General features: G+C 39.0%; 1 protein-coding gene across 7 annotated transcripts in view; it reads left to right on the top strand.

The window, feature by feature from the left end:
- JADE3 (jade family PHD finger 3) overlaps positions 1-19,328 on the top strand; it is a 134,393-nt gene that overhangs the window by 18,195 nt on the left and 96,870 nt on the right. Inside the window, exon 1 of one of the 7 annotated variants that reach the window (XM_047714983.1) lies at positions 2,253-2,317. The exons of the other annotated variants lie outside the window; for them this stretch is intronic. Within the exon in view, the coding sequence (XP_047570939.1) occupies positions 2,302-2,317 (16 nt within the window). The 5' untranslated portion in view covers positions 2,253-2,301. Of the gene's footprint in view, positions 1-2,252; positions 2,318-19,328 lie in introns of those variants that run through there. 7 annotated transcript variants of the gene reach the window in all.

Below are 19,328 nucleotides of genomic sequence, written 5' to 3'. Positions count from 1 at the left end.
CAGTCGACAGCCAACCATCAGACATGTGAGTTGAGGCCATATTAGAACATTGAGCCCCAGTCACATTGCCAGATGACTAACCATATGAGGGACCCTAAGAAAGACTAACAAGAACCACGTAGCGGATTTTACCCCAGACTGCTGACCCGCAGAACTGTGAGCACATAAAATGGTTGTTATTTTAAGCCACTAAATTTGGGGGTGTTTTGCTATGCAGTAATAAATCACTGAAAGGGCATGGTTTATACGGTTGTATTCCCAGGGCCTAGAAGAAATGCTCATGGCAGGTTTTCTTTAAGAGATTATTGTGTATCGCTGTCATTGTGGTGTCACTTCTCTCCTTATTTAATAGACAAATAAGCTTACAAATCTTCATGTCTCTCCCTAGCTCTCAACAGTTCAAAGCTTGGGCTCAACACTGTCTTCAGGAACACTTTGCAGTTTTTTCTGTTCTTGGTGATTCACATGCACTTATAATTAGGGAGGCACTTAGAGATTGTCTCAGACAACCCCTTTTAGTTATGAATGAGGAACGGAATGCCCAGATAGGAAAAAACCATTAAAATGGCTTATTCAGGTCATATGTTGGCAGTATCAATACCAGAACCTACGTTTCATGCAGATCATTACTTAGTAGGTTGCTTATTTGTGCTTGGTTCATGTGTGTAAAACTGCTTCACTGATCAGACTGGAGAAGTTCTTTGGAGGCAGGAATAATTTTACTTCTGCCTTTTCATACTTTCCTGCTGTCCCCAAAGACAAATCAATGACCACTGGACATATAGATAGTCAATAAATACTTGTTGATTAATTGACATTTGAAAAGCAGTTATGCTTGAACTGTTCTATATCTTTTTCGTAAGGTTGCCAAGTTTTTGAAGAAATTACTGAAGTATAATTGGCACACAGTGTTAGTTTCAGGTGTACAACACAGTGGTTCAACAATTCTGTATTCAGTGCTAATCACGGTAAGTGTAGTCACTGTCTGTCACCAGACACTGTTGTTATAGTTTTATTGACTACATTCCCTAAGTTGTACTTACCACTTCTGTGACTTATTTATTTTATAACTGCAAATTTTTACCTTGTAATCCCCTTTATCTATTTCACTCATATTCCCACCCACCTCCCCTTTGTCAATTACTGGTTGATTCTCTGTACTTAAGAGTCTGATTTTTTTTTTAGAAAAATTTTTTTTAAAGATTTTATTTATTTGACAGAGAGAGAGAAATCACAAATAGGCAGAGAGGCAGGCAAAGAGAGAGAGAGGGGAGGAAGCAGGGTCCCCACGGAGCAGAGAGCCCGACGCGGGGCTCAATCCCAGGACCCTGGGATCATGACCTGAGCCGAAGGCAGAGGCTTTAACCCATTGAGCCACCCAGGCGCCCCAAGAGTCTGATTTTTTTTGCCTCTTTTTTTTTCTGTTTGCTCATTTGCTTTGTTTCTTAAACTCTACATAAGAGTGAAATCATATGGTATTTGTCTTTCCCTGACTTATTTCATGTAACATTACACACTCTAGGTCATCCATGTTATTGGATTGGAGCAGGATTTCCTTCTTTTTCTGGCTGTGTAATATTCCTCTGTGTGTGTGTGTGTGTGTGTGTGTGTATCACATCCTTTCATCTATGGGTGAACACTTGAGTTGCTTCCATTTCTTGGCCATTGTAAATAACGCTGCTATAGACATAGGCATGCATTTATCTTTTCAAAGTAGTGTTTTTGTTTTCTTTGGGTAAATACCCAGTAGTGGAATTACTGGGTCATACAGTATTTCTGTCTTTAGTTTTTTGAGGAACCTCAATGTTTTCCATAGTGGCTGCACCAATGTACATTCCCACCAGTAGTGCACAAGGGTTCCTTTTCCCCCACATCCTTGCCAACACTTGGTATTTCTTGCCTTTTTATTATTAGCCATTCTAACAAATGTGAGGTGGTGTCTCATTGTAGGGAACTGTTCTGTATCTTGTGGTAGTAACTAAAACTGTATGCATTTTTTAAAAACTTGAATTGTACATTAAGGAGGATAGATTATACTGTGTGTAAATTTTTAGAATTAAGGTGTAATTCGAGGCAATTATGCTGAAGAAATCCATTTATTTGATAAATGTGGCAAATATATAGGTTACATGTTACCATGAGAAAAGGAATTTGGCCCTTTGAAAATAAATTTCACCTAAGTACTTATGTTAGTTTCCTTCCTCCTTGCACACAAATGCTTCAGGATCAACTGTCAAGACTGCTAAAGAAAGCATACATGCCCTAGGAGATGGCTAGATCTCAGATGACTTCTAAGATCCTATGACTGGTTTGAAAGGTAAATAAATGACTCTTTTGGAATGCTTGAGTAAAGTAAAATATATAAGCAGCACCACACTATTCTAAAGCTGGCCCCTTAGAACCTTAATTTTACTTACAAAGACTTACTCAGGTATAATATAAACTATTAGCCCTCTGTTAATAGAAATTACTTAGAAATTAAAAGTAATACAAAAGATGGCCAAATATTCTTTTACTGTTATACTGGAACATTGACTAACAGGTCCACCCAAGGATTATTTAGTTCTCTGGGGGAATTGCACCATTGGGAGGGATGTTAACTTAAAGATTTTTGTCAGGTAGAGATGTAAAAATTCTGTTTGGTAGAAGAAATAATCCCAGAAAGTACAGATTAACTGTCATATAGGACAGTAACTACTTTTCTATCCACTTTAGATATCTTATTGTAGCATTTTTAATTTTAGTACCGATGCATACCAAATCTCTCCAATATTCTTTGAATCAGCCTGGTTCCCTCACTAATAAAGTAGTCTTTGACATGTGTTCACTCTGTATTTGTATGAGTCATGTTTTTAATTTTGAAAATTATGTTTTTGATACCAGAAATATCCTACAGCATTGCCTGTGGATCATGCCCTATCCTGTACAAAGTCCCTGAAATCCACTACTGATTGCTAGTTTTAATGCTATACCAGCACCCTGAAATATGTTTGTGATCATGCTGGTACCATACAGGAAAAACACTGGATACCTCAGCAGAATGCTGCAGAAAGACTTTCTGGAACTGCTCTCACAAAATGAGAAACTGATGTTCCTTCCTATCATGTTATTTTTCTATTTATAAGCCAAGAGGATGACATTAAGAACCTTTGTTTTAGGAGATCCAGAGCAAACAGACTCACTCTGGGCCCTTCTTTCCTGTCAAACACTATTCCTTATAATCCACTTTTGCTAGTAATGGCCATAAAATAACTATATTGGAGCAATAAAAATTGATAAACTACCAGCTGCCTCAAAAATCTAATAGCTTTGGCAAAATATATTGCTGCTCATTGTGATAGAGCCTCCTTTTCCCTAACAGGTTTTATTTTAACACTTTAATTTTCACACTACTGAACAGCATAATCAAATCAACAATTCAGGAAATGCCCAGTGTGTTCCAGGCACTAGGCACTTCTCAGCCCTGACCACCCTCACCCGCCGTCTGCCTCAGGCAGGCTCCACTGGTACTCAGTGTCAGTCATTGATTTGCAGTTGTCTAGGATGATAATGGAGAACAGAGTGAGCCCAAATGGAGGGTTCCAGTCTGTCCTGTCAGCACCCACAGAATCAAGCAAAAGGGTGCGTCTTTTTCACATTAATAAAAGCTTAGTTATCTACAAGACCACTGAGTATTAAATACATACAAATTTGAAACAGCCTATGAAACAGGAAGGGCAGATTAAAACTTGGTTCACTAGCAACTGGTATTTATAAATATTCTGAATCAGCTTGATGACTTTATTGAAAGAGGCATAAAACAAATATCTTGCAATAAAAACTCAGATTCAGAAATAATCGAGATGTGGTGCCCATTCATACAGAGACCAAAGTGCCAACTTCCCATGCAGTATAAGGAACCCTCTGCAGAGAAATTCTCAACCAAAATTCTAAAACACTGGGGAGGAGGGGGTGGAATGGGTTAAGGATATGGGACAAAGTAGGGGGAAATTTTTCAACCCATTAAAAAATGGTGATTATTAAAACAAAGTTCTTTAATATTTCACCATAAAGTGTTTTTGAAAAAGTAATCAGTTGGGCCCACTTCTGCCCTAGAATGTAGAGAGCTGAAGGAGCATTGCTCCCACCCTTAAAGTTGTAAAATGCCTGACTGACTTCAGATTCATGACTTTTATTGAACCCATCAGAAAGAAGTAGTTTGCTTAAGTATTTTTTGAGAGTATTTTTTGAGAGGAGTCTTTGTTCAAAATTGGGTCATTTTTAACTTTGGTAGTTTGTTTTCTTGCTGTTGAGGCTTTTTTTTAAATTAAGTTTATTTATTTTTAAGTAATCTCTACCACCCAACATGGGCCTTGAACTTACAACCCTGAGATCAAGAGTCACACTCTCTACCAACTGAGCCAGCCAGGCCCCGTATGTATTTAAGTAATCTCTTCAGCCTGCATGAGCCTTGGACTCCCCACCTGGAGATTGAGTCACATGCTCCTCTTACTGAGCCAACCAGGCACCCCTCTTACTGTTAAATTTTGAGAGGCTTTTTTTTTAATATTCTGGATAAAAATTCCTGTTGGTTACATAATTTATCAACAAATATTTTCTCTTAATCTGTGGATTCACTTTTCATATTCTTAAGGATTTTTTTTTATTTATTTGACAGACAGATTACAAGTAGGCAGAGAGGCAGGCAGAGAGAGACAGGAGGAGGAGGCAGGCTCCCTGCTGAGCAGAGAGCCCGATGCGGGACTCGATGCCAGGACCCTGAGATCATGGCCTGAGCCGAAGGCAGAGGCTTTAACCACTGAGCCACCCAGGCGCCCCTCACTTTTCATATTCTTTTTTTTTTAAGATCTTATTTAATTATTTGAGAGAGAGAGAGCATGAGAGAGAGGATGAGAGGAGAGAGGTCAGTGGGAGAAGCAGACTCCCTGCTGAGCAGGGAGCCCGATGTGGGACTCGATCCCGGGACTCCAGAATCATGACCTGAGCTGAAGGCAGCTGCCTAACCAACTGAGCCACCCAGGCGCCCCACACTTTTCATATTCTTAACAGTGTCCATCACCAAGCAAGATTTTAATTTTTATGAAGTCTGATTTATCATTTTTTAAAATGACTCATTAACTCTAGGTCATAAAGATTTTCTCCTGTGTTTTCTTCTAAAACTGCTAAAGTTATATGTTTTACATTTAGGTTTATGCCCATTTCCAGTTAATCTTTGTATATGATGTAAAGTTTAGGTAAAGGTCTGGTTTTTACATGTGGATATCTTATTGTTAGAGAACCATTTGTCCAAAAGACTCTCCTTCCTTTAGATTGTTTTTGTACTTTTGTCAAACATCAGTTGGCTATATTTAAGTGGGTTGCTGTCTGAGCTGTTATTCCATTGATCAGTTTTTATCCCTCCACCAATACCACTATCTTGATTACTGTAGCTTTACTGTAAGCCTTAAAATCAGTGTGGTTTCTGTAACTATTTGTGAAATTTGTTTTAGCTATTCTGAATCTTTTGCTGTTCTTTATAAATTTTAGAATCAATTTGTCTATATTTACAAAAAGCTGCTAGGATTGTTACTGGAATTAGATTAAAGCCAATGATGAATCTGATGAATGTGGATAATTGACATCTTTAATACGCTGAACATTCCACATGAATATAGTATATTTTACCATTTATTTAGACTTTCTTTTTTTCTTCTGTCAGTGTTTTGTAGTTTTCAGCATATAGATCCTGTCCATGTTTTGTTAGATTTATACCTAAATATTTTATTTGGAGCTATTGTAAATAACTTAGTTTTTAAATAATAGTTATCTTTTTTTAAGATTTTATTTATTTATTTGACAGAGAGAGAGAGACAGTGAGAGAGGGAACACAGGCAGAAGATGTGGGAGAGGGAGAATCAGGATTCATGCTGAGCAAGGAGCCCAATGCAGGACTTGATCCCAGGACCCTAGGATCATGACCTGAACCAAAGGCAGTCACTTAACAACTGAACCACCCAGATAAAAATAATCATTTTCTAATTGTTTATTGCCACCACATAGAAATATGATTTATTTTTGTATTGACCTTATATCCTGCTCCCTTGTTAAGCTAACTGGTTGTTATAGGACTTTAAGAAATTAGATTCCTTGATATATTCTAAGCAAACAGTCATGTTTAGGGGTAGGGATAGTGCCATTGATTTATTTTTTTAAGATTTTATGTATTTATTTATTTGACAGAGAGTGAGCAAGAGAACATAAGCAAGAGGAGTGGCAGAGGGAGAGAGAGAAGCAGGCTCCCCGCTGAGCAGGGAGGCTAATGCAGGTCACTATCCTAGGACCCTGGAATCATGGCCTTAGCCGAAGGCAGACGCTTAAAAAATGAGCCACTCAACTGCCCTGCCATTTTTTTTAAGGTTTTATTTTTAATAATCTCTACACCCAAAGTGGGGCTTGACTTACAACGCCCCACTTGATCTTGATCCCAAGATCAAGAGTCACATGCTCCACTCAGTGAACCGGCCTGATGCTCCTGTATGCCATTTATTTATCTGCTTGTCCATCTGTCCATCTAGCCATGCATCCACCCATCCCTTACTGCACAGACCAGGACATCCAGTATGATGTTTAATAGGAGTTGTGGGATAACACCGTGTGTCAACTATACTCAAAAAATTTTTTTAAAGAAGGAGTAGTGAAAAAGGACATCATTTTCCTGTTTCATCTTCAAGTCTTTTTTTATTTTTTTTTAAAGATTTTATTTATTTGACAGAGAGAGATCACAAGTGGGCAGAGAGGCAAGCAGAGAGAGAGAGAGAGAGAGAGAGGAGGAAGCAGGCTCCCCACAGAGCAGAGAGCCCGATGTGGGACTCGATCCCAGGACCCTGAGATCATGACCTGAGCCGAAGGCAGAGGCTTAACCGCTGAGCCACCCAGGTGCCCCTCAAGTCTTTTTTTAAAAAAATATTTTATTTATTTATTTGACAGAGAGCACAAGCAAGGGGAGCTGCAGGCAGAAGGAGAGGGAGAAGCAGGCTCCCCACTAAGTAGGGACCCTCATTCAAGGCTCCATCCCAAGACCCTGGGATCATGACCTGAGCTGAAGGCAGACACTTAACCAACTGAGCCACCCACGTGCCCCCATCTTCAAGTCTTTCATCTTGAAGTTCATTTATCTGGTTGAAGAAGTTCCCCTATATTCCTAGTTTGCTGAGAGTTTCTATCATGAGTACATGATGAATTTTAGACTTAATATGGTTGATTACATTGCTTGGTTTTTGGACATTGAACCTGCCTTGCATTCCTGGAGTAAACCCCACTTGTTTGTAGTTTTTTATATATTGCTATTAGATTTGCTAATATTTTGTTGGAGGTGTTTAGTTCTATTTTCATGAGGGGTATTGGTCTAGAGTTTACTGCATTTGTCTGGATTTGGTATCAGGGCTTAATAAAATGAGTTGGGAAGGATTGCCTCCTCTCCTGTTTCCTGGAAGAGATCTTGCAGAATTGGTGTTGTTTTTTCTTTAAATGTATTTTGAAATTTGCCAGTGAAACTATCTGGGCCTGAGTATTTTTTTTTTTTAGAGATTTTTAGCTATGAATTTAAAAAAATATTACCCAATGCTTTTATTTTTTATTATTATTTTTTAAAGATTTTTGTTTATTTGAGAGAGACAGAGCATGACCGGTGGGAGGGAGAGAAGCAAAGGGAAAAGCAGACTCCCTGCTGAGCAGGGAGCCCAACATGGGGCTCAGTCTTAGGACCCTGAGATCATGACCTGAGCTGTAGGCAGATGCTTAACTGACTGAGCCACCCAGGCACCCCTTAGCTGTGAATTTAATTTCCCTAATAGATATGGCATTATTTGGTTTGTCTATTTCATCTTCAATGAATTTGGGGAGTTTGTGGTTTTTGAGCAGTCTGTCCCATTTTTGTTCTCTAATTTATGTGCATAGAATTATTCATCATATCCCCTTATTATCCTTTCAGTGTTTGCAGGGTTTATAGTGATAATCCCCTCTTTCATTCTTGATATGACTATTTTGAGTGTTCTCTTTTCTTTTCTCTGTCAGTCTTGCTAGAGGTTTATCAATTTTATTGATCTTTTCAAAGAACCATCTTTTGTTTTCATTGATTTTTGTCTGTTGTTTTTCTGTTTCTCTGTTGTTTTCAGGTTCATGGATTTCTGCTTTATCTAGATTATTTCCTTGTTCAGCTTACTCTGGATTTATTTTGCTCTTCTTTTTCTAGTTCCCTAAGGTAGAAGGGTAGATTGTTTATTTGAGACCTTTTTTTTCCCTAAAAGAGAATTTAATGCTATTAGTTTCCCTATAAACACTGCTTCAGCTGTAACCCACAAATTGGGTTATGTTGTATTTTCATTTTTTTTAAAATTCAGAATATTTTTCTAATTTCTCTTGAAAGTTTCTCTTTGATTCATGGATTATTTAGATGTATGCTATCTAATATCTAAGTGTTTGGAACTTTTCCTCCTATCTCTGTGTTGTTGATTTCTATTTTAATTTCCTTATGGTCATGGAGCAGCATATTCTTTATCATTTCAATTCTTTTATATGTGAGGTTTGTATTATGACCTCGGATATGGTCTGTGTTGTTGAAATAATATATATTCTGCTATTGTCAAGTAGAGTGTTCTTTATTATGTCAACTAATGCCACTTGGTTGATAATGATGTTCAGTTCTTATAAATTCTTGCTGATTTTCTGTCTACTCGTTCTATGTTTTAGAGAGGAGTATTGAAGCCTCCAACTATAACTGTGGATTTTTCTACTTCTAATTTTAGGTCTGATGGTTTTTGCTTCACATATTTTGAAGCACTGTTGTTAGGTGTGTACACATTTAGGATTGTTAAGTCTTTTGAGTGAGTTAATAACCTTTTAGCATTATGTCATAGCTCTCTATATCCCACTTTATCCTTGTTGTTTTCTTTGCTCTGAATTCTTTCTTTTGATCATTGTTTGCATTATGTATCTTTTTTCATCCTTTCCCTTTTCACCTACCTGTATCATTATATTTGAAGTGATTTTCTTACAGACAATGTATAGTTCAGTCATATTTTAAAAATCTATTCTGACATTCTTTATCTTTTAATTGTATGTTTAGGCCATTACACTTAATGTTAACTATTGATGTGCTTGGTTTAGGCCTACCATTTAATTACTTCTTTGTGTTAACCTCTTTATATTTCCCTTTTTTCCACTTCCCTGCCTTCTTTTGGGTTATTTCAGCATTTTTAGTGCTCCATTTTAACTTATCTACTCTGATATTTGAGTTTATCTCTGCATATTTTTGTGGTTACACTAGGAATTATAATATACATATTTAACTTTGTACAGTCTGCTTAGTACAAATACTTTATCACTTCAAGAGGAATGCAGAAACCTTACCCTTTACCTCCCACCCTTTATGTTAGAATGTTCTTATGTTACATCTATACCTATTGAAAATCCCTTCACACATTATCATTTTTGCTGTCAGTTGTCAAATGTATTTTAAAGAACTGAAGAGAAGAATAGTTTCTTATATTTACCCAAATATTTTCCATTTATGTTGCTGTTCGTTTGTCCCTAATGTTCTAAATTTCTGTCTGCTCTAATTTTCCAACTGTCTGAAGAACTTCCTATAGCAATTCTTTTAGAGCAGTTTGCTGGCTATAAATTCTCATTTCTGGAGGATATTTTTGCTGGATATAGAATTATGTGTTGACAGTTCTTTTTTCCCCCACACTTCAAACATGTTGTGCCATTTTCTTCTGACCTTCATGGTTTCTGATTTTTAAAAATCCACTGTACTGTCAAATAATGTACCCCTATAAAAGGTAATAGATACTCCTATAATGTAAAGTTTTTATCTGGCTGCTTCCAAGATTTTTTCTTTGTATTTTTGTTTAGCAGTTTGATTTGGATATGTCTGGACATGGATTTTTTCAGGTTTATCCTCTTTGGGTTTTTTCATGGCTCAGACTATTCAGGGTATCATAAGTAGGCTCTAGATTCCAGAATAGACTAGAATAATTATGATAAAAGACTTGTTTTGAAAGTGTCTTTGCTTCATAGGGATGTGCACACAATAGAAATAGAAATATTTGCTATATATCCCAGACAGAAATTAACGTAAGTTTTGTAAATTATAGTTGTAACTATGCAATGTGGAAGATTATTCCAAAGGGATTAGGTTTGGGGGGAATTGAACTCTTGAAAGAATGAGTACATTTTGGGGGCACCTGGGTGGCTCAATGGGTTAAGCCTCTGCCTTTGGCTCGGGTCATGATCTCAGGGTCCTAGGATCGAGCCCCACATCGGGCTCTCTGCTCAGCAGTGAGCCTGCTTCCTCCTCTCTCTGCCTGCCTCTCTGCCTACTTGTGATCTCTCTCTCTCTCTCTGTCAAATAAATAAATAAAATCTTAAAAAAAAAAAAGAATGAGTACATTTTGTAGCTTTACGTACCTAGTAAATTGCAGGTCTGTAAGTTAGTTTTCTAGTTCTTTTTCCATTATAATATGTTGCTATACACTTAAAGAGTTTGCCCCTACTTCTTAAGCTGAAACTTTAACAACAAAATTTATAGTGAAATGCTGGTTTGAAATGCCTACTTTTTACATTTATTTTTATTTATTTGGTTTTTAAAGATTTTATTTATTAGGGAGAGAGAGATCGTGAGAGAGCATGAGCAGCAGGGAGAGGGAGAAACTGGGTCCCCAGTGAGTAGGGAGCCCAACATGGGGGTCGATCCCAGGACCCTGGGATTATGACCCAAGCTGAAGGCAGACACTTAACTGACTGAGCCACACAGGCACCCCATTTCTTTCTTTCTTTTTAATCAGGTGAAGTCTGAAGTTTTGTTTTGTTTTGTTTTTTTGTTTTGTTTTGTTTTTTTTTTTAGAAAATTTTTTTTGAAAGATTTTATTTATTCATTTTACAGACAGAGATCACAAGTAGGCAGAGAGGCAGGCAGAGAGAGAGGAGGAAGCAGGCTCCCTGGTGAGCAGAGAGCCTGACGTGGGACTCGATCCCAGGACCCTGGGACCATGACCTGAGCCGAAGGCAGCAGCTTTAACCCACTGAGCCACCCAGGCGCCCTGAAGTTTTAAATCCCTTCTGAGAGGCATCAAGTCTTGGTTTGAGTAGGGATTGGTACACTATAGCCTGCCAGCCAGATCTGGCCTGCTACCTATCTTCATACAGCCCACAAGCTAAAAATGGATTTTTCTGTTTTTAAATGGTTGGAAAAAATTGAAAGAAGAGTATTTCATGATATGTGAAATTATATGAAGTTCAAATTTCAGTATCCATAAGTGAAGTTTAATCAGAACACAGCCTGTCCATTTTTTAACATATTGGTTATGGTTTCTTTCATGCTTCAGTGACAGGGTTGAATAGTTAAGACAGAGACCAAATGGCCTGCAAAGCAAAAACATGTTTACTCTCTGGCACTTTACAGAAAAAGTTTTGTTAATTCCTGGTTTAGGATAATGTTTAGTGAGTTGAGTTGGAGTGTTCCGTGATCTGAGTTATGTGAAAAGTTTAGCTAGAAATCCCAAACTTTGCTCTATGCTAATAGACTTCTATCTGATTACAGTAGAAGTCTATTAGCATGTATTAAATATTTTCAGTTCTAGAACAATATTTCACATTGTTATTGTACTTTTAAAGTTAGCTCTTCAGGAAATGCTGCCATTTGCGACAACATAGATGAACCTGGAGGGTATTATGCTAACTGAAATAAACCAGACAGAAAAAGACAAATACTGCATGGTATATCACTTATAATACATGTGATTTTTTTTTAAAGTTGAACTTATAGAAACAGAGTAGAATAGTGGTTGCCAGGGACTGAGGAGTAGGGGAAATGGGCAGAAGTGGTAAAAAGGTATAAACTTTTAGTTTTAAGATGAAGAAGCTCTGAGGCTCTAATATACAGTATGATGATTATAACTAACAATACTGCATTACAGGGGCTCCTGGGTGGCTCAGTGTTTAAGCCTCTGCCTTCAACTCCGGTTGTGATCCCCGGGAGTCCTGGGATCCAGCCCCACATCAGGCTCCCTGCTCAGTGGGAAGCCTGCTTCTCCCTCTCCCACTCCCTCTGCTTGTGTTCCCTCTCTTGGTGTCTCTCTCTCCATCAAATAAATAAATAAAATCATAAAAAACAAAACAAAACAATACTGCATTACATACTTAAAGCTGCTAAGAGAGTAGAACTTAAGTGTTTTTACCACAAAAAAAGAAAAAAAAATCTGTGTGAGATAATTGATGTGTTAATTTGGTGGGAATCTTTTCACAATGTATATGTATCTAAAATCATCACATTGTATAGTTTATATTACAGTGTTATTTGTCAATTGTACCTCAACAAAGCTGAGGGAAAAAACAAAGGACAATCAATCAATCAATCAAATTAGCCCTTTAAATCAGGAGAAATTGATTGGGAGAAATGCCAGAACTATTTCTATCTAGTCATTTGAAGAAGATTTTTATTTGGAGTCACTTGACAGGCAATTGTGGGGGGTGGGGGGCGCTTAGGGAGGTTTTCTTGGCTAGAAGAAATAAAGGTCGCTATTTAAATTCTGTTTTCCTGCTTCTGAGTTGGGCTTTTTACAAGTCTAATTACCTAGTTGACTTTCTGCAGACTTCTTTTGTAAGGCTGTTTCTCTGAGACTAGTGAGAGGAAATGGCTGGGGAAATGGCTGGTCACTTTTAAATGAAGAGAAAATCCCAACTCTAACCAGGAATCCTGACATTGTCCCTCACCCCTGCCCCTATAGTTGCCTTTCCTCCTGCCTCCAGACCTGCCTTGCCAGCTGGCATCAGAAATCTATTGAGATGTCCATAGGCTGTTTCTCCCAACTGCTTCCCTCCATCTCAAGGACCAAATGAGCCACATCTGTACTATGTATATACTTAAGGATATTTTTAGGCCCAAGTTAATTTCTGTTACCCATTGAAATATAAGCTTCTCAAGTGAGTCGCCTATCGTAAAGTTCCTAGAAACAGCCAATTTTAAATGTATATTACACATTATTTTTAAAGATTTTATTTATTTGGCAGAGAACATGTGAGCATGCACATGCACGAGAGAGAAAGATAAAGCACGAGCGTGCACGCGTGCATGCAGAGATAATGGCAGAGGTAGAGGGAGAAGCAGACTCCCGCTGAACAGGGACGCTGATGAGGGGCTGGACCCTGATCATGACCTGAGTCGAAGGCAGATGCTTAACTGACTGAGCCACTCAGGTGCCCCTACACATTAATTTTTAGGGTAAAAATATTATTCTCTTGATTTGGAAAATTTATGTTTTAGGTGACAGGAAAATAATTATCTTTTTACTATGTATTTTCCATGTGTGTGTGTGTCTGTGTGTGTGTTCTATAACTGTATTCACGCTTGCATCTGTTACTACCATGAAATTCAGCTGTCCTAAATACTGTGGGCTGTCATCCTGGAGGTGAAACTAGAGTCTGGATAACAGTCACTCCATAGACTTCTGCTAGCTCTGTTACGGTTTTTTAGCTTCTAGGGCACTCTTCAGATATAGCCGGTTTATCCTGGAGGTATCTGCTGTGTTTTCCTGACTAGGTATTCAAGAGCTCCAAACGTCATCTACCTCCTCTTCTCTTTCCTTCTAGCACTTTTGGTGGCCTCTCGGGCAGAATCCTTGCTAGGCTGCTAGTGCTTTCAGCCCATTGAGGCTGTTCTGTGTTTGCACAGCCCCCAGTGTTGCTAATACCACTGACATGCCCGACTCTACCCATATGGGTGACCCACTCACCCAGTACCCACTGGATGAGTCAAGGGCACTGATGTCTGTGCTGAGGCTCTTGATTCTTTCATCCTCCTGTTATAACTGGAGCTCCTGGGGCTGTAGGAACTGTATGTCAGCTTGTTTAGGTTTCTGTGGAAGGCCCCTCTCTGACTGGAATTCTGAATCAAGTCCTTAAAAGTTCAGCTTTTAGATAAACCTGAATAACGTGCTTCACACCCATTTTCTGAATCCTTATTCCCTCAGACCTTAGAGGACCACTAGATAGTGTTGGTGAGCTTTTGTCTTCTCTTAGCACCACCCTCTTTACCAGAAGATGCCATGTTCCCTCAAGAACCTAGATTCATGGGGCACCTGGGTGGCTGAGTTGGTTAAGCCACTGCCTTCGGCTCTGGGTCCTGGAGTCCCGGGATCGAGTCCCACTTTGGGCTCCCAGCTCCGCAGGGAGTCTGCTTCTCCCTCTGACCTTCACCCCTCTCATGTTCTCTCTTACTCAATCTCTCTCTCTCTCAAATAAATAAATAAAATCTTTAAAAAAAAAAAAAAGGAACCTAGATTCCTGGTAAGATAGGCTGCTCCTAGGCATGCCCTGACAAGTAAGAACCCCACTGTTAATCACCTGCTCAAATGGGGCCCTCTGTGGGATTATGTTTATGTGTTGATAATATGTGTCCTATGGTACGTACATTTTCTGTTCCTGTCTCATTGAGGTTTTTTAAGCTGGTCAGCTGCTGTAGGGAGCCCAGAGCTTAATTTCTACCTTTACCTAAACTAAGCCATTAGTTTGGTTGTCTTCCTGCCCCGATACTCTGCCCATTTTGGACCTAAGTGGTTGACCTACCTACCCAATGTTACTACTTCATACAAGTTGATTTTCATTCTTCCCAAACTGTCATCTACTTTTGTATCCTATACCAAGGATTGTTATCCTCCTTTTTCTAGTTTCTTGAGGTGGTACAAGCTTAGTTTATTGATTTGATACTCTTCTAACATAAGTGTTTAGTGCTATAAATTTCCCCTCAGCACTGCTTTAGCTCTGCCTCACAAATTTGGGTATGCCATGATATCTTCATTTTCATTCAGATCGGTGTAGTTTAAAAATTTTCCCTGAGGCCTCCTCTTTGACCCATCGCTTATTCAGAAATACATAACTTAGTTTCCAAATGTGTGAAATTTTCCTATTATCTTCTATTGATTTCTGCTTTGATTCCATTGTGGTCAGAGGATGCACTCTGTACAATATCAGTCCTATTAAACTTAAGTTGGTTTTGTGGCCCAAGCTATAGTCTGTTTTTGTGTATTTTCTGTGGGTGCTGGAAAATAATGTAGTCTGCTGTTGGATGCGATGTTCTACAAGTGTGAATTAAATCCTGTTGGTTGATTGTATTTATTGAGTTCCTTATCCTTGCTGATTTTGTCTATTGGTTCTATCAATTGTTGAGAAAAGAACGTTGAAGTCCCCAACTACAACTGTGGATTTGTCTGTTTTTCCTTTCAGTTCAATCAGTTTTTGCTTCGCATCTTTTGCAGCTGATGTTTTGTTTTGCTTCTTTGTTTTTTGGTGCATACACATTTATGATTGCTATTTCTTCTTGGTAGATTGGCCTGTCATTATTTAATGTTCTCCATCTGTGGAAATTTCCTTTTTATTGATACTAATATAACCACTCCTGCTTTCTTTTTCTTTTTTTTTTTAAGATTTTATTTTTATTTATTTGACAGAGACCACAAGTAGGCAGAGAGGCAGGCAGAGAGAGAGAGGGGAAAGCAGGCTCACCGCTGAGCAGAGAGCCCGATGCGGGGCTCGATCCCAGAACCCTGGGATCACGACCCGAGCTGAAGGCAGAGGCTTCAACCCACTGAGCCACCCAGGTGCCCCCCACTCCTGCTTTCTTTTGAGTACTGTTTGCATCTTATTTTTTTCTCCATTTTTTTTTACTTCCAAACTGCTAAATTCCCTATATTTGAAGTGAGTTATGGTAGATAGCTTATAAATGGATCATTTTCTTTCACCCACTCTGCCAATCTCTGCCCTTTGATTGGTTTATTTAAACCATTTACATTTGCTGGTCCTTCAGAGATCAATAAAATGTCTGTCTATAGAATGTATTTTCTGGAATTGTGTGTGCCTCATTCGTGAGTGATTCTTCAAGTACATTATATAATGTAAAGCTTACAGGTGAAGAATAAGATGACCTAAGGCCTAACCTTCCTTTGCTGTATAGCAGTTCTGTGACTTTGGGCAAATGATACTACCCAGTTCCATTGGGCATCAAATACTGGGCTAGGTACTGGACATACAAAGAGAAGACCTGACACACTCCTTTCCTTCTGTGGGAGACATGTACAAATAATCAGGTAATTACAAGGGGTAAATATTATGGTAGAGGTTAGTAGGGGCATTTTAAACAGCTTGGGAGTAGGAGAGAATGGTAAGTAAGGCTTCTGATAAGTAAGAGGTGATGGGTATGCTGACTTTTAAGTGACCAGTAGAGATCAACCAGGTAAAAGGGAGCAGAGGAAGAAAATTTTGAACATTTCTGCATTTTGGTTTCCCTATGTTTAAGGGGAGATTGGCAGTCCAATCAAGACAAAAATCCAGCTGCCACTCCAGACACACTTATTTAATATTGTGTAATTTAGATGTCCTCAGGCCTTGGTATCCTATGGGCTTGTTGATATTGAAGTTGCATGGTTCTTGGTTTCACTGGCTCCTGCTTGACTTTTCAGCCTCCAGCAAATTGTTCATAGTTAAGTCCGTAAGTCATCATGGGGTATCTCACATGTCTTCCTAAGTCAGTATCAGTTATAGTCCCCTTTCTCCTGTGCAAATCATTTATATATCAGATGCTTAGGGTAGGCAGTAGTTAAGGGGGCAGAATCAGTCATAGGCTTCAAAAGACTATTACGGAGGGGCACCTGGGTTGCTCAGTGGGTTAAAGTCTCTGCCTTCAGCTCAGGTCATGATCCCAGGGTCCTGGGATGGAGCCCCGCATTGGGCCCTCTGCTTGGCAGTGAGCCTGCTTCCCCCCTCTCTCTCTGCCTGCCTCTCTTGCCTGCTTGTGATCTCTGTCTGTCAAATAAATAAATAAAATCTTTAAAAAAAGACTATTACGGGGTGCCTGGGTGGCTCAATCGGTTAAGCATCTGCCTTTGGCTCAGGTTATGATCCCAGGGTTATGGGATTGAGTCCTGCATCGGGCTCCCTCCTCAGAGGGGAGCCTGCTTCTCCCTCTGCCTGCTACTCCCCCTGCTTGTGTGTTCTCGCTCTCTCCCTCCATGACAAATAAAATCTTAAAAAAAAAAAAAAAAAACAATGAAATTTACACTTGATTTCTGTTACATTTCTAGTTCCTGTATTCGCCTTAATGGTGTCTTTTACATGGCAGTAGGTTTTATATTTGTTTCTTTCTTCCTCAAACCATGTTTGTATTTATTAGTAAGGTAATATATTAAATTAGTATTAAATTAGTAAAGTAATATATTAAAAATATAAATTTTTAAAAGTTTTTTAACCATCTTAATAATTCATACTCTCTTTTTGAGAACTTTTTTTCCCCATTGTCTATAGTTCTTCTAATAATTGGATAGATACATGGATGTATGGAATACAAGAGCTACTGGGTAACCTCATGGTATTCACCAGTGGCCATGCCTTTTAGAAGAGTGCCTGGCTTGGGAAAACATGAAGAATGATAGAGTTAGAAAGCAAAGACTTTAGAATGGCAGGTAAAAGGTTATGACCTAACCTGCAAAAGAGAAGATGAAGAGGGCGCCCCTTCAGTACTTAGGACATTTTAAACAAAATTTGGTGGTGGCAGTCATAATTATGAGTGGTAAAAATAATATAAGGACTATTTGTGTGATGGGTTTAGGAAAAGAAGGAAGTGTTTCTAGCAGTTGTTGAAATGGATCCCAAAGGAATATAGTAGAATTTTCTAGCTGGGCCTGAAAGAAAAATTCCATAGTCTCCCTTTTGGGGGTTCAGGTAAATGGAGAGGACTCAAGGGGTAGTGGATAGGATTGGGGAGGGGTTGTTCTTACATCATTACCCAGCCCTCCCATAGAAGTAGCATGATGTAGTGGGGCAATATGCTATGGGAATCAGTCCATGGGTTCAAGTATCAACTCCCCGATCTCTCACTGAAGCTTTTTTTGTATAAATGGATAATATGTGAATAGGTATGACTAAATGAATTAAGGTATGTGAAGCACCTACCACAGCAAAGGGTGCACCCATGAGTATAGTTCCCCATGCTTCTCTTTTTAGTCTTTTCCTAGCTTGGCTCCCCAAACTCATTGCTCACCAGTCTTTCATACCACTCTGTAATCTAATAAACAGAATTGCTCACAGGAATTTCTGTCTGTTGGTTCGTTCTGTTTTGTTTTAGGTATGTTGTGCTTTTCCATGCCATCATGTGTGTTGCGCCTTTCATCTTGAAGAATTTACCTTAGTCCAGGATTGACCTTCCACTTGGTGTACTCCAAAACCCAATCTTGTTTATACTGAGGTTGGACCTGTCCTTAAGGAGGGACTTGATCACCTAGTTCTTGAGATCTGATCTATATAGGCCAAGATAGCAACTTATTGGTATATAGTGAAAATTCAACTGATTGCATTTTCAGGTGATGTAGCCGCCTCACACCAGATTGCAAGAGCTGGTTGTATATATCACTCTTAAACTCAGTGGTGAGTGGTATCACCTTAAAAGCTCGAAGTTGACTATGGTGGGAATATCTACATCACCGAAATCAGTAAACTACAAATCACAGCACCTACCCCTCAGCCTGACATTAAACATTTATCACTACACCACTGATGCTGTCTTTGTCTCTTTGAATGAATTGTGTGGGAGGCCAAGTCATCTTCTCAAGTGTGGACTTGGACCAGGAACTTTAGTGATGTGATTCTCATATTTGATGTCATCAGCATGAGAGCCCCTTTTGGCCCTTTTCTGAAAACTCCTCCCCTCAGCCAGGAGAGGTGGGTACTTGGACATGAGCTCCATCTCCCTCTGGGCCATGCTTGGATAGGAACTTCTGATTGTGGGACTCTCCTTTTTTCCATCCTTCAGACTGATCCACCTTTTATTCTCACAGTCCATCCCAAGTAGAATATCAAATAAAATTGTTTTTACTCAATTATAATCAAATTCCAGCCCTGGTTCCCCAAAATAAAGTCAAAGCCACTTCTTTGCATGCATGCAACTCCCAGATTAGAGTGTTTGGAGTTTCGGGTGTTGATGAGCTTTTTTGGTCTTCTGTACAGGCAGTATCAGAGTTTGTGCCTGTGGGTGTCCAGTCACTTCCAAATGTGGGTTTTAGCTACTTGTTTTTTTATTTTCTCAGAGCAAACACATACATTTGCCCATCTCTAAGATTTCAGGAAGTACCATGCTGTTTGATTGGTACACATCCTGACAATGTATCTCTTGTGACATGAAGCCGCCATGCCCTCTCTGGACAGATTTAGTCACGATCCTTCCATGCCCTTAGGAAATGTGGAGCCTTCCCTTCTTCTCTTATAAAACTTGTCACCCTGGGTTGTGGTGATTTATTTTTCTCTCC

Source organism: Lutra lutra, chromosome X (genome assembly GCF_902655055.1).
Source record: "Lutra lutra chromosome X, mLutLut1.2, whole genome shotgun sequence".
Classification (NCBI taxonomy): Eukaryota; Metazoa; Chordata; class Mammalia; order Carnivora; family Mustelidae; genus Lutra; species Lutra lutra.
This window is presented reverse-complemented; position numbering and strand designations above follow the sequence as displayed.